At 32.1% G+C, this 18,485-nt stretch overlaps 3 protein-coding genes and 1 pseudogene across 4 annotated transcripts; 2 read left to right on the top strand and 2 right to left on the bottom strand.

Moving 5' to 3' along the window:
* The first annotated feature begins 646 nt into the window (after window positions 1-646).
* LOC130937724 (F-box protein At4g35930) lies at window positions 647-3,062 on the top strand. Its single transcript, XM_057867101.1, has 5 exons — window positions 647-909; window positions 1,038-1,518; window positions 2,118-2,192; window positions 2,294-2,403; window positions 2,481-3,062. The coding sequence occupies exons 2-5, from the start codon at window positions 1,126-1,128 to the stop codon at window positions 2,752-2,754; spliced, it is 852 nt and encodes a 283-aa protein (XP_057723084.1). The 5' UTR covers window positions 647-909; window positions 1,038-1,125; the 3' UTR covers window positions 2,755-3,062.
* A 2,778-nt stretch (window positions 3,063-5,840) lies between these two features.
* On the bottom strand, window positions 5,841-8,574 carry LOC130940879 (phospholipase D alpha 1-like; annotated as a pseudogene).
* A 749-nt stretch (window positions 8,575-9,323) lies between these two features.
* LOC130975362 (uncharacterized) lies at window positions 9,324-9,858 on the top strand. The gene is made up of 2 exons (XM_057900173.1): window positions 9,324-9,515; window positions 9,628-9,858. The coding sequence occupies exons 1-2, from the start codon at window positions 9,324-9,326 to the stop codon at window positions 9,856-9,858; spliced, it is 423 nt and encodes a 140-aa protein (XP_057756156.1).
* Window positions 9,859-10,103: 245 nt separating this feature from the next.
* On the bottom strand, window positions 10,104-17,297 carry LOC130963032 (uncharacterized). Of its 2 annotated transcripts, none has more exons than XM_057889187.1 (7): window positions 17,131-17,297; window positions 13,374-13,450; window positions 13,067-13,178; window positions 11,818-11,992; window positions 11,293-11,728; window positions 10,549-11,189; window positions 10,104-10,465 (listed from the first exon to the last, which is right to left on the bottom strand). In XM_057889187.1, exons 4-7 carry the CDS (start codon window positions 11,827-11,829, stop codon window positions 10,289-10,291), a joined length of 1,266 nt encoding a protein of 421 aa, XP_057745170.1. In that variant the 5' UTR covers window positions 11,830-11,992; window positions 13,067-13,178; window positions 13,374-13,450; window positions 17,131-17,297; the 3' UTR covers window positions 10,104-10,288. The 2 variants fall into 2 exon arrangements, with proteins under 2 accessions (XP_057745170.1, XP_057745167.1); XM_057889184.1 differs by having other exon boundaries at window positions 11,924-11,992.
* Window positions 17,298-18,485: the final 1,188 nt, after the last annotated feature.

Genomic DNA, 18,485 nt, shown 5'->3' with positions numbered 1-18,485 from the left:
TATGCGTACTACTTTAAGGAATGAAAATTATTGTCTAGAATGATCTAAGTATTTTTTTCTTCTAGCTTTTTAACTAATACTTTTTTTTTATTTTGATTAAAACAGCATCATTCTTATACTATTATAGTATTATTAGGTATCCAACTTACCTAACTCAACTAACTAAGATTTTATAACTCGAATCTAAAATCACTAGAAATTACTTAATTTATCTTATTATTAATCATTAATTATAAAGTGGAGGGAAAATTATTCTATAAAATTTTAGGAGAAGTTAACTATAAAAGAGAAATTTTTGTACCGAAAGTATTAAGAAGAATTAAATTATACAATATTCAGAAAACACACCAAATTCTTTTTGTAAATAGATAAACATATTTTTAAATTATTATTTTTCTGTAAACATGTTTTTCTCTTCTAATTGAATATCATATTCACATTCTATTAGAAACAAAACATGTTTAGGAAAAAATAAATAAATAAAAAATAATCTAAACATTTATTTTTCTATTTAAATAAAATTGAATTCTTCTCTTTAAATATTACATAAATTAATCATTTTTAGAATAATTTTCCATTTTCCATAACGTGGAACTGTTCAACGAAAATTTGGCGGGCACATTAAGCAAATTCAAAACTAAAACCCTAGCGGCCCCAATTCACTTCGTTCCCTCTCTCTCTCTTTCTCTCTCTAACCTTTTCTCTCTGCTCCGTCAATTCCCAATTCCGATTCCGCCTACTCCGAAAGCCTTAGCTTCCTAACTATTCTGCTTCGTTTGATTAGCTTCGATAGCTTCTGCTGCTGTTCCTCAATTAGGTTTTCAATCTACATTTCTCAATTCATTTCCGGGAAGCATAATTTTTTCCCTTTTTGGCTGTGCGATCCTTCGTACTCTTATTTATATTCATGTAAGTTTCTATCATTTTCATTATCTCTGATTCCGGTTTCGAATTTCTCGTTTTTTTTTTCACTTGTTTCGATTCAGCTGGTTAATAACCTAACTTGAAGTTTGTTCCTTTGTTGACTTTTTTTGCAGGTTGAATTGAATCAATCGACGGTTGATTCGAGGTAGTTGGATTCAAGATTGTAGATTTGGGGTTTAGATATCAGGAGAATAAGAAGTTATGGGAAAGGCATCTCCGAAGGAGAGGAATTGGAAGGCTAATAAAGGGAAGAGGCAGTTGAGGAGCTCGGGGAACAAGTACCTGAAGCCAGGAACTCTAGCTCAGCTTCGGATCAATAAGTCCTCTTCAACGTTGGTGTCGTCGTCGTCAGCCTCCAGTGCTGCAAATGGCTGCACTGATCTTGGGAAGAAGAGGGTGGCGGTGTTGAGTTCAAGGAAGGCGCAGATTGGAGGTGATGTGGGGAATGAGGGCAAGGTGTTTGATAAAAGTCCCCAGATGCTGTCCCCTGTGAATTCGGTTAAGCAGAGTGGTTTCCTGGGAACACCAAAGACTCCTCGCATTGAGGATTGCTTATCAGAGTCTCGCCTTGAGGGTCTTCCCATGGATTTGTTGGTATAATTCTACTCACGTTTTTCTTTTTGGCTTAATGTTTATTTCTTATTTATATTGAGTCTAGTTGGTTTTGGAGATTTAGGAGTATAGCATAATGTAAAAATATCAAAATTTGTTATATTCCATCAAATATTTAGCGTAGTTTTTAGTTTTATTACTTCTACCACTAATGTCTTATATGTATTTGTATCTGTTGGGTTTCAGTTTCTGATTTGTCTATATTTGTAAGTAATGAGACACTAATATCTAGCTCGTTTGATATTGATGATGTGGATTGCTTCTTTTTGGCTGATTTTGTGATTTGTATTGATGCTGAAGACTATAGATGATGCTGGGATTTTCTATTTAATGTAACTTGATGCTTTGTTTATAATTCTCTTTTATTTTTTATTTTTGCGTGTGTGTATTTGTCTGGAGGTGTTAACTGCTTGTGAAATGTTATCAGGAGTTAATTGGCTTTGTTGAATTTAGTAAAGATTTAGAAAACTGCACAGCTAAATGCACATGCATGCACATTCTAAAATACATAAGTCTGGGTCTCTTGTTTTGTTGAGCTTTCTATTTCATCTGTGGTGTTGACCCTCTTTTATAAATTTGAGGTTAAAATACTATGCAACCTGCATCATGACCAGCTGAGGGCTGTCTTCCATGTTTCTCGGAGAATTAGAAAAGCGGTGAGTTTTGTCTCTGCTGTGTATATAACTTTACTGTTTGCTTATGACTAGCCTGCATGGTTCAGTTTTTTGTTTAATGGGAAACTTCTGAATGTTATTAGGTTGTGATTGCAAGACAGTTTTACTTCAATTATACTACACCAGATCGCTCTCGGCAAGAGATGTTAAGTACCATGACTCCCCGTCCTATTGAGCATTGGCCTTTTCTGTGGTATGTACTTTTAACAACATGCTATTTTCTTGAAATATTTTATGCCCGTCTTGTTCATAGTTCCATGATATTTTCAGCAAGGTTGATGGGAAGGGAGTGAGGATTGCAAGCCCACATACACCTAAAGCACCAAGACATGGGCCCCGACCACTATCTCGCCTTAGACTTTCTGAGATGCGACAGGTTGCTGCTGTTCTTTTCCGGGAGAAGGGAAAGGAACCAGCTTTCCCTTCTCGTTGTTTGGTGCCTTCAGTTATAGCAAAGCCCCTATGCAAGTCCTTGGCTTCTAATAGAGTTCTCTTCTATGAGGACGAACTATGCCAGGCTGTTGCTCAGAACAAACTTCTCTAGGTTGGTTGTTTGCTTTTCTTTTTTCTTCGTCACTGGCTCGGTGATTCTCTACTGTGTATAGTAAGGATGTTAGAGTAGTAAGGATGCAATTTTGTAGTCTGTCTTGTGGCAGTTTAGCTGTGTGGATATTTCGGACGGATGTCAACGCAAGTGTGAAAGATTGGTGGAATAATATTATACATGTATATGTTTTGTATGGGTGAAACAATTGGGGGTTTCTTTCAGAAACAATGAATGGTCTTCTACATTAGTATAAAAGGCTGTGTTCTGTAATTTGATTACATGATTTCAAAGAGGGTTTTGCTGAAGTGGAGATGCAGTTGGTCATTATGTCAGTTTAAGTTGCTACGATTTAGTTTAATTTATGTCTGGTATTACAGTTGAGAACAACAAAGCGCTTTTGTCAGGTATTAATGCTATAGATACATTTTATGGACAAAATGTTCGGCAAACATGAGAAAAAGGAGTTTTTGACCTAAAAATAATCATATTTGGATAAAATCTGAATGTTATGTTATTCATATTTTTTATTTTAGGATTTTATCACCTGAAATTTAAAATGTTTCAAAACTAATTCAATTTTGTCCTGCGGTTAAAATCATTAAGAGTCAATTGTTCTTGTTAGTCAACATTTTTTCTTTGAAATCAACCATTTCTTTCTTTCTTTTAGCATATGAAAATGTAGTTTGTAGTGCTTGAAATAACATAGTTAATGATAAAATAAATGTTTTTTAAAATTAAATAACGAAAAAGGCAAATATATTATGTATTTTAGATTAAACGTTATTAAGCTAAAGATAGAAAAACTCGTACAAAATGTTAGTAAGACAAAACTTAAAAGAAAGAGAAACAAACACGAATAACTTTGCTGCAGTTTAAATACTTTGATTGTTGTGAAAATCCAGAGACGAAAACAAAAACAGCAAAGAGAATACCGAATGAAAAGACTATCATAAGTTCATAACCCCGCTTATATCTTGAATTCTTGATAAGCTCCATTAGCAATTTCGGTGTCTCTACCACCATTTATTGACCTCTCGTTCATATCAGCAGATCCAATGATTATGTATTTATCATGCACTGTCCAAAACAATAAGTTATCATCACTGAATAAACTTGTATAAATATTTAACGACAGTAACAAACCACCTAGAGTAGTTTATATAAACGCTATCTCATAAAACTCTATAAGAAGAAAATCCAATGAAGGTAACAACCTTTCCCTGAATAATAATGATACAGTTTTGTAAAAATTGCAAAATTTCAAATCAAAGCTTGAGATATTGTGCTTGAAACTGTCATGTTTTGTAGTGCAGAAGCATTTTAGCAAAACCAGGATCTGTTTAGACTTCAGACATACATCAAACAGCTTAAAAATCAGCCATCCCAACATGAAATTTTGTATTTCACAATCATTTGACAGTTTAATTTGTAAAATTGCTTAATGTTTGACATACCTATCATCATCTTTGAATGCACATAAATCATGAATCGCCTAGCTTTTTGCGCCTTCATGTAATCATTATCTTTATTCTTCTCCTCTTCTTACTCCTCCTGCTCCTCGGTCTCTGTCTCTTCTTCCACCTCGTTCTCCTCCTCTTCCTCGTATAAAATATATATTGAAATATAAAATACACATTGAAAAAGAGTTAAACAATACATATAGTAACTTATTTGATGATTTTTGTGTCGCATAACATTTTGGAATAATGAAAAAAAAATCTCGTTTTCTCATATAAAAACCAAAACAAAAAAGGGGTATATTTTATGGGAATCAATTAGCTTATTTAATTGATATTACTTTATAACTTAAATGAAATGTTGTTATTTTGTCGATTTTTAACAAATCAATGGTGGTTCGATTCTAATGGTTTGGTAGCGAAACCTACTCTTTTTTGCAGGTATCAGTTTCTTTTATAAGTGCATCAAAGATCCTTGAATTAGATGAGCATTTCGAAAAGTAAAAGGTTCAAAAGGTGTAAAATAAGATTTTCGAAAAATAAACTGGCTGAAATCGAAAATAAAAAGGTTTGCAATGAATTTAAATAAAGCATAAAAATGCCTTCAATTGAATCAAAGGACTTATGACATGAAGATTAAAGATACTGGAACTTAAATTGGGCAAAGAAATTAAACATTACTTGAAAGGTAAATTCAATAAGAAAAATAAAGTTTGCTAAAATTGTAAATTGAAAAAATAAATAAAGATATGGAAGGAACCTACAGAAATCGAACTCGAATGCTGACTCAAGAATTTGCTGAGATATGAGTGTGTTTGAGTGTATTTCTGGAGAAAAGTTCCAACCCCGATTTTCTAAGACTTTCTAATATTTATAATCCATTTCCATAACCGACCATTAATGACATAATACCGCCTTGTGTGTGAAATTTTGGGTAACCTTTCTCGCTCTTTTGCCCAAAAACGTTACTAACAAATCCTTAACTCAATTTCTATCGAATCCGTGCCAAACAATTTCCACTTAATGCTTGCACGTGTATCTCTTTTAATCTCTGCTTCCATTTTGACACTTTACCAACGTTTTGAATTGGCTTAACTTTCGAAAGTAATTATTTCGGCTAACAGGTGTTAATAGATTTTCAAATATTTCTTATAATTTTTTTTCTATCAAATAATTAGTTCTTAACAAAAAGAAACAATAATCAGTCTTCTCTCCCCAAATATAAGGAAAATTAATTATTCACAAAAAATAAAATAAATTGATCAGAATATTATTATTAGAACATGACTTTTATCTTTCAAAATTTCAACTAATTCAGTCTCTCTATGAAATCATTTAAAAAAAATAAAATTAAAAATACTACGGACTAATTTCATAGATATATTGTAAAATATTAAAGACAAATTTGATTTGTCAAATTTTTTGTTTAAAATTAATTTGTGCGATGTAAAATTATATGCGGAGTTTATCTCGTGCTTCACGGGTCATAAACACTAACCATGAGTCAAATTCATTGAACGCTTCATTGATCTCACTAAAAACCCTGCTTTAATTTAATTTCCACACACAAACATCGTAGTTGCTTAAATTACATGGTAATGATGATGACAATAGAGTAAGCACACATACAAAAAACGGAAATGTTTTTGTAAGGTAAACAACTGTTAACACCCTTACAAAAGTTATTAGGAAACTTAAGATTTAGGAAGGCACTAAAGCTGGCTGAACCGGACACCAATAACCATGACGAAAACAAGAAACAAACCAAGCCGAGTGAACAAACCAACGATATCTAAGTCGAAACCCACCCCACATTCTTGGGAGACAGCAGGTACAAAGCGGAATTTCGCTAAGCAATTCTTGGGTCATTCTAGGCCTTCTCCAGTATGTCCCGCAGCCACTTTATCTTGCGAACCACCCAACGATCTAAGTCTTGACTACCTCGAATTCTTGCATGGGTGTCGGGGAATATTTCAGGATCATGTGTGATACTTCCATCAGGAGAAATGTCAATGGGATAGCGCAGGAGGTGGCCACAAGCTCTAAATGGTTGTCCTCTATAGTTGTTCCAATTGTTTTGAGCAAGCTCATGGACCCTCCTAATACAACGTTCAAGTTTAGGGTTGACGAAAGTGTCTTTTTCATATATGCCAAGATGCTCGTACCACAAGGACAAGCGAAAGCGATGGATCTGGCCCCTTGCACCATCTTTATTGGTTGCCAAATAGGAGGGTTGATAAGCTCCCATAGCAATTTCAGTGTCTCTGCCACCATTCATTGATCTCTCGTTGATATTAGCAGATCCAATGATTATGTATTCATCATCCACTGCCCAAAAACAAAAGAATAATACTTATCACTTGGTCGTAACAGGGCATATCAAAATCTCACTTCAATTTCAAACATATATTACAACTTTGAACTTAACGTGAGGGCAGATAAAAAGTTGGTCAATGGATATCATTTAAAAAAAGATTAGATTATATAAACAAAATATTCCAAGTTAGTTCCAAACTTACCTATCATCATCTTGGAATGCACATAAATCATAAATCGACCAGCTCTTTGGGCCTTCATGTAATGAGAACCTGATTTTGGTTTTGCTTTATGCTCATGTGTTTCTTTTTCCCTATTGCCAAATAATTTCGAGCCTCGTTTACGATTTCTTTATGATCTACTCCAGGCCTCTTTCTCCTGAGTGCAGCAATAATGTCCTTGTACATCATTTCTATGGTCCTCCTCTGGAAATCCAACATCAGCTGAACTAGAGGGCTAGGAGGGAGACCCTCTGGCCACATTGGAATCACAACATAAACGGTGAAACTTTCCCCAGCTTCAATCTTGCTAACAATTTTAAGAGAAAGCTCCTTTGGGATTAGATTCAAACAACCAAGTGTCTTAGGGTTTAACTTATGGGCAGGCCAGTCAAAGCTGCTTCCTATGAAGTATTGATTCTCAATGTAGATGAAATTCTTTGCACGCCGAATAGCTTCAATATAGGCATGTTGGATGCTACGATCTATTTTGAAATCTCCATCTCTGTAAGCAGTTTCTAATAACCCAGAAACAGCTCTGTCATCAATAGATCTAAATAACTGAACATTCCAGGACTCATGGTTTTCCTCTGAAGACGCCTCATGGATGAGTCCTTTAATGTCAGCCTCTGGAACAAGTAAATGTTGTTTACCTTCCTTCTCACATCTTTTCACAAAAGTCTCATAAACATCCAATGCAACAGGCCCTTCAAGCTGACAGTGCACATCATGCCACGGCTCCCTAGGACCACCTTTTTCAATCTTAGCGCCTTTAATGCTGGGTTGATGAAAGTCTTTATTGTGTTCTCCACCCACATTCAGGGTCCAAAAGAGTGGATGCCTTGGTGTATCATATCTACCATCACAGAGATCAAACCCCCCAAGAAAACTCACTATTCTCCTCCCCTTCTTTGACTCACCACTAGGCAACTCCAACTCCTTGTCCACCACCACAAATTTCTGGTGATGACTGTACGCAGTGCTCCTAGTACTTAAAACGCAAGACACACGAGTGTATTGAAAATAATCTCGCGTTTCATTATGGTGAGTGTTGACGGATCCAAAGTATTCAAGTATTGCTGACGGAATCGGCCAGTTTCTTGCTTGATTATCCCAAAGAAGCAGGACGACCTTGACACCATCCTCAGCCTTTCTCTTGAGCAGCTCTCCAAGTTTAGTTTTTCTCTCTTCCACCGCCCTCCTTATTGGATCCCTTAAGAGGGTTATTTCAGTGTAAAGAGACCAGCCAGCAATGTATACGAACTTCTCTGCTTTCTTGATTGCATCAAATATGTCCTCCCAGCATCGCTTCGGCTCATAATTCACGAGTCCGGCCTGGGTCATTTCATTGACATAATCAGCTGGGATATGAGCATCTTGGTAAAGAGTAACCTTGCATCCTTTTCTCAGTGCAAAGCAAGTCCCAGGAACTCCTTCAAAATCGGGACTTCCGATGCCTACTTGCAGTTTAGCTTCAGTGAATTTCAGGTTCACGTGGATGCGCCCCAGTAGATCTGAATCTAAATTTGTATCTTCGTCATCTTCTTCATCTTCGCCATCTTCCGCATCATCTTCGCCATCTTCCACGTCATCATTGTTCATACGTGGATCAATCAAATCGACTGGATATCCATATCGACCATCTCCATCATTGTCGACGATATCCCCAACTGGCACTTTTGCTTCCAAAATTGAATTTCGCCGACCGTTAAGCGCCTTGCCAAAGTGGATGCTGAATATGACATGTGATGCCTTTTGGGCACAATGAAATTTAAACTTCATTTCCCATGTATTAGTGTTCTGGAGGTCCTTTATTGTTATAGGCTTGCTTTCCATTTTTACTTCATCCAGATAAACGGTTGCATAGAGTATTTTATTTCCTTCATTATTACCACACTCTGCTTCCATGAATTCCTCCAGCTGAAGCAAAACAATGTAAATGGAATTAGAATTATAATTTCAGTAGTAGTCAATAATAAATTAATAAGAGGATTGTTAGGGATCCAACCAATTTTGTAATTTGTAATAATTAATTAATTATTATTAATATTTTATTAATGTGAAATTATATCTAATTATATAAAATTACTTAATTTTTTTTACTAGTTAAATACTAATCAAATTTTAATAAAATTGACCCCTAAACTTTCTTAATTAATAATCCCGACTTTGATGTCGAGGTTATTCCGCGACATTCACATTTGTCCCAAAAGCGAGGAGTAAATCCCCATAATAGTCCCTGAGATTCGGGTCGTTACCCAATGTGATCCCTGAGATCCCAATTGCACCATTATAATCCTCCAGATAGGGCTCCGGGCACCATAATAGTCCTTGGACAGTTTTCCGGTGATGAGTCATCAACAAGTAGCTGACGTGGCCTCGTTTTGCCACGCTGGATGGTGCCAACGGCTAGTTGAGCTGGCATAGTTTCAATTTATACCCAATGTGGTCCCTCCCCCTATATTTAACCCTAAATTTCCAAATGTTCAGTAAGTTAATTTCTTCTTCTTCTTCATCGTTCTTTTTCCATTTTTGTTGTTGCTGTTGTTCCTGGAGCTGGAAGTGAATATCCATGATGGGTGGTGGAAGCACTAGAGTTGGAAGCTCTATTAGTTCACCGTGCAGTGGCCTTCGGACGAGAACGCAAAGCAGGAGCAGAAGATCCGGGGTGCCGGAATGGTGCGGTTGCGGCTGCCGGCCAGTTCTCAGGTGGTCTGGGACAGATTCAAACCCAAATAAACCATTTTTTGGTTGTCCCAATTATAATGTGAGTTATCAGTATTACTTGTGTTGTTATGATTGTTCCTTCCTACCTGACTGTTCTTCTCTTGTTCTTCTTCCCTGAAGTTTGAGCATGTTACATGTTTGCTTGATTACAGACAAGTGGAAAGAGATGGTGTGGGCTTTTTGTGTGGGCAGATACTGCACAGGATGAAGCAGTTGAGAAACCAGAATCTTATGGAGATAATCATGAAGTGAAGATGAACTTTGATTGGAGGCTTGGGAGATTAGAAGAAGATGTCCGGAATCAAAAATTGGTTAACCAATTGTTGGTATTAGTTGTGCCTGTATTGATTGTGTTAATTGTTATCCTGTATTGTAAAGCCTGAGTTAAAAGAGTTGGTAGTGTGTACCCTGTATTCATTGAATGAACAATATGTAAAAAATAATAACATGATTATGGTATTAGAAACTGTTGAATAGTGTTTGTTGATGGAATATAAACTTGGATAACTCAATTAATTAAAACAGTATTATGCTAAAGAAGGCAGCATAAGTGATTGAAAACTAGCCAACACTGAATTAAGATAATGGTTCAAACTTAAAAGATAATTGTATTAAGATAATGGTTCAACTTAACACAGTTAGTCACATAACACAAAGGACAGCCATCTAACATGAGCATGTTAAACAAAGTTGCCTCAAAAGGGAGGACTTTACAGCAAAACATAAAGGATTGTTTTTTCCTTGTGTAGTCTTTGTCTAGCAAAAAGTATTAACATCAAAACAGATAGCCCTATACATATTAAGCTAAAGTCTTCAATTCTTCTTTCTTGGAGCCTTAAATCCTGGAGTTGGGATGAACTTCATGTAATTGACAAGTCTTGTTGCAGTTCCTGAACTAGCACCCTGCATGGGATTCACTGGGACAGAAGTTGCTAGTGGAGAGGATCTTCTCCTTGGTGATAATTTTGAAGGCCTTTTTATTCCATGATCCTAGATAGAAATTATTTACATTACACATAAATGATGATTCACTTGAATCAGAAAAAAATTAAGAAATGTAAATAGGAAGTTACCTTTTGAGAATCTTCTACATCAGAAATAGTTGGCTGAGATATATCTATTTCTACAGGTTGTGCATCAGAAGTGGCTTGGCCAATCTCAGTAGACTGCACAACAGGATTATCTTCTCCATCATGTTGGTTACCATCATCTTGAGGCTGCTGAAGTTGCTGCTCAGATGTAGGGGCACCTCCTTCATTTTTCTTCTTCTTATTAGCCTCAGCAGCAGCAGCAGCAACTGCAGCAGCTGCAGCAGCATCACAAGCTCTCTTCTTCTTACAACCTCTCTTTGTATGTCCTTTATCACCACAGAAACTGCAAGTAAAGGGGCCCAACTGCCTCTTTAGATGAACATTATCTCCATTGTTACTTTGAGGCTTGGGATCAGCTTTAGATTTTTTAGATCCTCCACCACCCTTCTCATCAGCATCCATCCGTCTTTTCATCTGTAGTTTTCCAGGTTTCCTCTTTATTTTTGGTGCATGTGGCCTGTTACATTCTTCTGCATGCTCCCATAATGGTTGTCCAGGTATTGGATTAATATGATAATTATATGTTTCCCTGTATGACTCCATTGTTAGCAAGCGGTGACAAAAGTCTTCTGGTGGCTTGTTAACCCGAGACAGTGCAGCACATGCATGCACACAAGGAATACCTGCACACAGACAACAGCCACAACAACCATGGGTTTCAGTCATATACCATTAGTCAGATTACAACTATAGCACAAAAAAAATTATTACAGCAATGCAAATAACCTGTAAGCATCCAAAATTGGCAAGTGCATAGTCTTTTTCCTAAGTCCACCACGTGATTAGTTGGGTGTCCATGCACCTCAAACTTTTCATATCCGTTGTCCCCTGTCCAAATAGGCTTCCAATTCTTAGATTCTTTTCTAACTTTCTCCAGTCGACTCTTTATAACCGGTGTGAGCACTCCAGTGTGATTGTTTAGTTTCACCTTGTTCTTGGCTATGGTCCGCATTACAAAATATGCCCATGCATCTTCATTTAGTCTTTTTATCTTGTCCATTCCATCCCTGAACTCTTGATGAGTTGTTGCCCTTGCACATTCCCACAAAAGCCCCCTTAGTTGTAAATCCTTCCAACTCTTGTTAAAATTTCTCCACAAATGCCAGACGCAAAAACGATGGTGCACATTGGGCATCACTTCTTGCACTGCTGATATTAGTCCCTGCCAGTCATGGTCATTTAATAACACAAAGTGTATTAGTCCCTACCAATCATGGTCGATCACCATAACAGTCCCTAACATAAACTCACCCTCCCCATCATAACCAAGCTTTTTATGGTAGTTCCTTAGATAGAAGACGTCTAACGTATCCACATCTAGGTCACCTAAACAAGCCTTATTATCCGGATAATATACCATTGTTCCTTCTTGATCTTCTTTGAAATCACCCCCGTGATGAAACATAATATCCAACATCTCTTCCATCTAAAAAAAAAGTTTTCAAAATCCATTACTTGACAATCAAGATAAACACAAATAAATTTTTCTGTCCTATTTACACTAACTACTGAATAAAAAAAAAAAGAAAAATACATGTACACAAACAGATTTTAGTGTCTTATTTACATAATTATTTGCCGGATATAGTTACTTTATTTAGTACAAGATAAATATAATATTGTTGTTTAATTAAACCTTTAAACGTAAGTTCATAATTGTGAGGTTTATTTTTTTTTTAAATACACAAAAATCAGCTATACAAATATATTTGTATGTATGTACTCTGTATGTACTCTTTATTTTTTTAATATGTATTATATATAAATTAAATAATTGAATAACAAAGTTCAGTTTTATGTGCTGTACTCTGTATGTGTCTGTTTCAATTTTTGTGACAATAAATCATATTTTAAATTGAAACATGTTTTGAAAAACTAAATAAGATTGTTTCCACTTATTTTCATTTTTCTTACTTATCTAAAAAACAAAAAACAAAATTGAAAACAAACGTGCATAACCATATATAGATAGGCCTAACTTAAGAGTCAGTTTGTATTTTGTCCTCTGGTAGCAAGTTGGCAATCCCATAATAAGTATGTAACAAATATAATATTGACTCATAGCTAGACATGGAATTTTTATTTGAATATGTATGTTTCAAGTTCCTTCACATCTTCTACATACTTAATAAAGAGTATACTTTTCTAGTAATATGTTGCTATTTATTTTCAATCTTCTAATAAAATTAAAATGGCTTAAGTTAAATAGATCTTTTAAAAATTCTCATCATTATACATAAGAACTGATAAGAGTTTTATCAAACAGATATTAGACATCAATAGATAAAAGTTTTATCAAACAGAACACTTATGACTATAAAACAGAACATTATTCTCAAATAGAGCATGACCATAATCAAACAGAGCTTCTCATGAAACCCCAACCTAATCAAACCATAGAACCATAGTAACAGAAAAAAAAACCAAAATTCCAACCACACTCACAACACAAGCATGTACAGAAATCATCATGCATTGCAAAAAAAGAAAAAAAATTTACCTTTACAAACGGCAGAACTTCTTGTTTCTGACGCAGGAGGAAACAAATGATGGAGTGAAACTTGATTTTGATGTCTTCTAACTGCAAGAATTTCAACCTCACCAAAGGAACCCTAAAGAAGTAAAAGAGCATTATTTTCAAACAGAGCATGACCATAATCAAATTGATCATCCCATGAAAACCCCAACCTAATCAAACCCTAGAACCATAGTAACAGAACAAAAAAAATCATAATTCCAACCATACTAACAACACAAGTTATACAAAAATCATCATGCATTGCAAAAAAAAGAATAAAAAAAATTACCTTTACAAATAGCAGAACCTCTTGTTTCTGACGAAGGAGGAAACAAATGATGGAATGAAACTTGATTTTGATGTCTTCTGATTGCAAGAATTTCAATCTCAAGAAAGGAACCTTAACGTAATGGCATTCATGAAGAGAGGAGGAAGAAGAAGAAGAAAAGAAGAAGACAGAGGGTGGAAGTGGAGAAGACAACTGAGGAGATAGTGTGTTTTTGATATAGCGCGTTTCATATTTTTTTTGGGCCAAACGACAACGTTTTTGTCAAGTTGGGGCGCCAACCCAAAACGCTGCGTTTTGGCTTAATCCAACGTGGCAACTTCGTGACACATCAGATCGTCGGTGATGACTCATCACCGGAAAACTGTCCAGGGACTATTATGGTGCCCGGAGCCGTATCTGGAGGATTATAATGGTGCAATTGGGATCTTAGGGATCACATTGGGTAACGACCCGAATCTCAGGGACTATTATGGGGATTTACTCAAAAGCGAGAGGAGAATGAAAATTATTTGTTTTCTAATAGAGAAAAAAATAAAAAAATAAAAAAATAAAAATATTACGAGGAATACATACTTAAAAGGTAAAACCACAAGTGAATTACCCTTTGTTCGCCTATTTTTAAGAAGGGAGCTACTCATCATTCACATAAAAGATGCTTAAAGGTATTTTTTTTATAAAATTTTTTTTTATCGATTACACTTTAACATATGTAGTTAGTTAAACTGTGTTATTTTTGTCAAAATTATACTCAACAAATAGGTTCGATTGAAAAATTAGTAAATTGGATTTTGAATCGATTAAAATTAATATTTTTTATAGAAAATGATAGTGAGTTTTAAGAGAACGAATTACATTACAAATTCAATATTTTTACTTATACTTATAAATTAGCTAGTATATAAACTTCTGGAAAAAGAAAAAGAAAAAAAATCACGATACATATACAATAAAGTATAATTATACCTTTTTGTTTTTAATATATCGAACTTATTTAATGTTTGATTTAATTAAAATTTATTTTTAACTTTTAAATAAAATTTAGTTTTTTTCTTTAATTATTTTAATATTTTTATGATAGATAATTATTTAATTTATTTTTTTATTTTAGTCTTAATAATTTATTTAGAATGAAAGTAATGTGATTAAGAATAAATTTATTTAGAATGAAAGTAATGTGCGTAAGAGTAATTTACTTAAATTAGATATAATTAAAAAATAATTAAGTAATTATCTACGATAAAAATTAATATTATTGAATGACAAAATTAAAATTTATTTAAAAATTAAAAATAAAGTTTATCTAAATTAAACATAAAATTTTGGTATGTTAGTGACAAAAAGATATAATTTATATTTTATTGTATATGTATTATGTTCTTTTTTTTTTTACAAGTTTATGTACTAGTTACTCTACAAATATTTCATGATGAGTAAAAATATTTAAGAGTAAAATAAAAAATAAATAAATTTACATATATTGAAAATAATCTGATTAAGAGTAGTAATTTATTTAGATGTAATTAAAAATAATTGAATAATTATGCACTATAAAAAATTAATATTATTGAAAGAAAAAATTAAAATTTATTTTAAAGTTAAAAATAAAGTTCATTTAAATTAAACATTAAAAAAATTAGATACATTAAAGACAAAAAGATATAATTTATACTTTATTATATATGTATCATACTCTTTTTTTTTCTAAAATTTATCTACTAGTGATTTTATAAATATTTTATGATGAGTAAAAATTTTAAATTCTTAATAAAATCATTAAAATTTACTTTTATTTTACTTGATTTAGTAATTCTTCTAAAAGAAATGTATTATTTTTGTTCCTAACATTTTTGTTCTATTTAAGGGTCTGTTTGGATAGGTCTATAAGTAACTTTTTTTAACTTTTAACTTCTGAAAATTTATAACATTAATGTTTGGTGCAATTTTTAAAATAAAATTGTAATTTTCTAAAAATTTATTTAAATATTTATGAAAAAGTTAAAAAAATGACTTCTCTTATAATAAAATTTTTTTATCACTCTTATTTGAAAATAAATACTTTTAAGACTAAAAACTAAATACAAAATAACTTATTTATAAGCTACTTTTAATATAAGTATTTATTATTTAGGTTTTTTCTAAAAGAAGCTTAATTAAACTGTTTACCCAAAATCGTCTCGATTTTGTCTTACCATCAATTCTGTTAATACTTAATAGGTCACTAACGATAAGACATTATTGAGATGATTTTAAAGCATTAGGAACTTAAATAAGATAATTTAAATATTAGGGACAATTTTAAAACTTATCCCAAACATTGGCCATAAAATTGATAATTTATTCCGTTACAAAAAGTAGTCTTTTATTGTCAAATTTTAATTTTCAATACCATTAAAGAACTTTAATCTAAAAGGAGTTTTTTAATTTTTTAAAATTAAATTCAAATTTATTTATAATAAAGTAAGTAAAATTAATCATAAAAAGTTATTTCAGTTTTTTTTAATTTTATCCTTAAAGAAGTAATTTTGTATTAGAATTAACTAAAAGGATATTTTAATTATTTTTAGATTAAAATTTTGGTTTATAATATAATTGAGCAAAATTTATCTTAAAAGATTATTTTAGTTTTAAAAAGTAACTAAAAGACTATTTTTATAAAATAAACTAAAAGAGTTTTTATAAAACAAACTTTTTATTTTTATTATAAAACTAGTCAAATGATATTTTAGTTATTTCGTAATTAATAGCAAGGAAATTTTAGTATAAATTATTATATGATATATATTTAAAAAGTAAATAAAAATAAAAGATGATGTAGATAATTAATATGACTCACGTATCATCTTCATTTCTATGGTACTGGTATGTATTAATTAGCTATGGTACTTGGAGCAAACACCTTGAGCAAAATATTCCATTTTCCTTCTCTCAAACACGAAAACTACTACATAAGTAATAAGGGAAAGTATGAGGAGATATTTATACAATGTGTACAATGGAAATTTATAGAGTATTAGAGATATAATTATTAGTGTTACATTTTCCTATTAGCTGAAACTTTTGGGATGAGTGGTATCATGACATGGTATTAAAGCACTAGATCCAAAAGGTCAAAAGTTCGATCCTTGGTGAACCCAAAAATTAAACTAATTTTTCGAGAAGATGTTTATTATCCCTTGTACTCGCCTGGGATCCAAGTAATAAAATTCAATGGCCAAAAAAAAAAAAACTTGTAATTTAAACTCTCTAAAACATTTACTCTGCAAGATTGGCAAATTTACCATGCTTTTGACTTGGTCAATATTGTGATCAATTGAAATTCTATCCTTCACATGTTTAGTTTTTAGTTGTCAACCACCTATAGCCACTCTAGACATAGAACAAAGATAGCCTATTGTGTATGTATAACGATTATCATTGTTTGATTTTATATATGGTGTATTATTAACTAATTTAATAATAAAAATGTATTTTATATCATGTTAATTGTAATTAAAACAAAATATTTTTTCCGAAATCAATAAAATATCTCCTTCTATCTCGCTCCATTTCTCCTTACTATTATATCAGCTAGAATGATCTCCTTTTAGCAAAATAAGATATATAGTCCATGTCCATCGAAATGTGTATAGAATTAGCTAAAGTGTGAATACTCCAATTATGAACAAAAGCAAGTATAAGACCATTATATAATCAGAATATATAAGTGATTTTATAAGAACAAACGAAATAGGAGCATATATAGAGAAATAGGACAAACCGAGAGACGGGTTAAAAGGGACTCAATATTTTGGAATTTAGAAATGGCTGCTTCGATAGTCCCATGTAGCAGCTGCGGTTCCATTTCCATGACTCAACCTGCAAGAGAAATTCACGGTAAAATAGAGAGAGAGAGAGAGAGTTCTGACTTGACTTACGACCGGATTGGTGCTGATTGAACTCGAGATCATCAAACCCTATATATATAACATTAAATAGGAGGAAACTTCTAAGATATAGATTAAGATAAAAATTTTAATTTCTATGTAAATTTGATAATTAAAATTTGTTAAATAAAAACTTAATTAAATTAATTAAATATTTAATAGATTTTAGTTATTAATTTTATATAAAGTTAATTATATTTAAATTTTTATTATTATTAAAAAAAGTTAAATAATTTATTTTAAATATAAAAATATAAAAATTAAAAAATTTTAAATATTTAAAATTTATTATAAATATAAATTAGACGAAAATTAAATACCAAACAAAAAATATCGTAAAATTAGTCTAGGTATAATGCGGACAAAATGTGCCTTACATTTGTAAACTATGGCTATACTAGGATAAACTAAATATGGTGGTAGTATGATGGTGATGGTATAAATTAGTATCGTTCGGAATTTTAATAAATAAATAAATGATTTAAAAAGTTGAAGATAATAAAATATATTGGTGTACGTAGTTTAAGTATTTTAATTAATTTTTGAATGGAATCAATAAAAAATTAATGATTAGTTAATTTTGTCAAATGAAACTAATTTTTGATAGGTATAATATTAATTTTAAATTTTGATGATTAATTTTTGTTAACGTCTAAATTTTTTATAATAAAAAATAATTATTTATTTTATTTATTTATTTCTTTTATCCTAAATTATTTTTTTAGAAATCAATTTAAATTGAACTTCAAACTTTTATATAAAAGTACTAATAAATATCATATCTTTGTATTACTTTTTTAAAAAAATTTAAATTAATATAAAAAATACATAAATAATTATAGTTTTAATACAAAAAAAAAAAAACCATATAGGAGCATATTAGAAATACGGCAAACCATGATAAGCCTCTGATCTCCATATTTTGGAACCCCGAAAGAATAATGGTTGCGTTTATAGTCCCATGTAGCAGCTGGGGTTCCATCACTAAACCTGCAAGTAAAATTAGGGTGTGGGTAGGGTTTTCGTGTGGGTCGGATAGAGTGTGGGTTGAGTCTCAATTATATTCGACTAATCCGCACCTTATATATGTATATGTTATATACTTATATAAAAATATATTTTAAATGGACATTGAACTAAAGACCTCTCATTAAATGTAAAAGATTTTTAGTCATTAAAAGAAGATTAT

This window comes from Arachis stenosperma, chromosome 1 (assembly GCF_014773155.1).
Source record: "Arachis stenosperma cultivar V10309 chromosome 1, arast.V10309.gnm1.PFL2, whole genome shotgun sequence".
NCBI classification, from domain to species: Eukaryota; Viridiplantae; Streptophyta; class Magnoliopsida; order Fabales; family Fabaceae; genus Arachis; species Arachis stenosperma.
The sequence above is the reverse complement of the archived record's forward strand: the minus strand, read 5'-3'. Positions and strand labels throughout refer to the sequence as shown.

Bases quoted from the DNA above. Each gene is read 5' to 3' on its own strand.
- LOC130937724 (XM_057867101.1), top strand. From the start codon at position 1,126: ATGGGAAAGGCATCTCCGAAGGAGAGGAATTGGAAGGCTAATAAAGGG. The intron at 1,519-2,117 runs GTATAATTCTAC...TATAAATTTGAG, and splicing joins GTCTTCCCATGGATTTGTTG to GTTAAAATACTATGCAACCT. The intron at 2,193-2,293 runs GTGAGTTTTGTC...GAATGTTATTAG, and splicing joins CTCGGAGAATTAGAAAAGCG to GTTGTGATTGCAAGACAGTT.
- LOC130975362 (XM_057900173.1), top strand. From the start codon at position 9,324: ATGGGTGGTGGAAGCACTAGAGTTGGAAGCTCTATTAGTTCACCGTGC. The intron at 9,516-9,627 runs GTGAGTTATCAG...GCTTGATTACAG, and splicing joins TTGGTTGTCCCAATTATAAT to ACAAGTGGAAAGAGATGGTG.
- LOC130963032 (XM_057889184.1), bottom strand. From the start codon at position 11,992: ATGGAAGAGATGTTGGATATTATGTTTCATCACGGGGGTGATTTCAAA. The intron at 11,729-11,923 runs GTATATTATCCG...CATGACTGGCAG, and splicing joins AAGATCAAGAAGGAACAATG to GGACTAATATCAGCAGTGCA. The intron at 11,190-11,292 runs GTTATTTGCATT...GTCTGTGTGCAG, and splicing joins CCAATTTTGGATGCTTACAG to GTATTCCTTGTGTGCATGCA.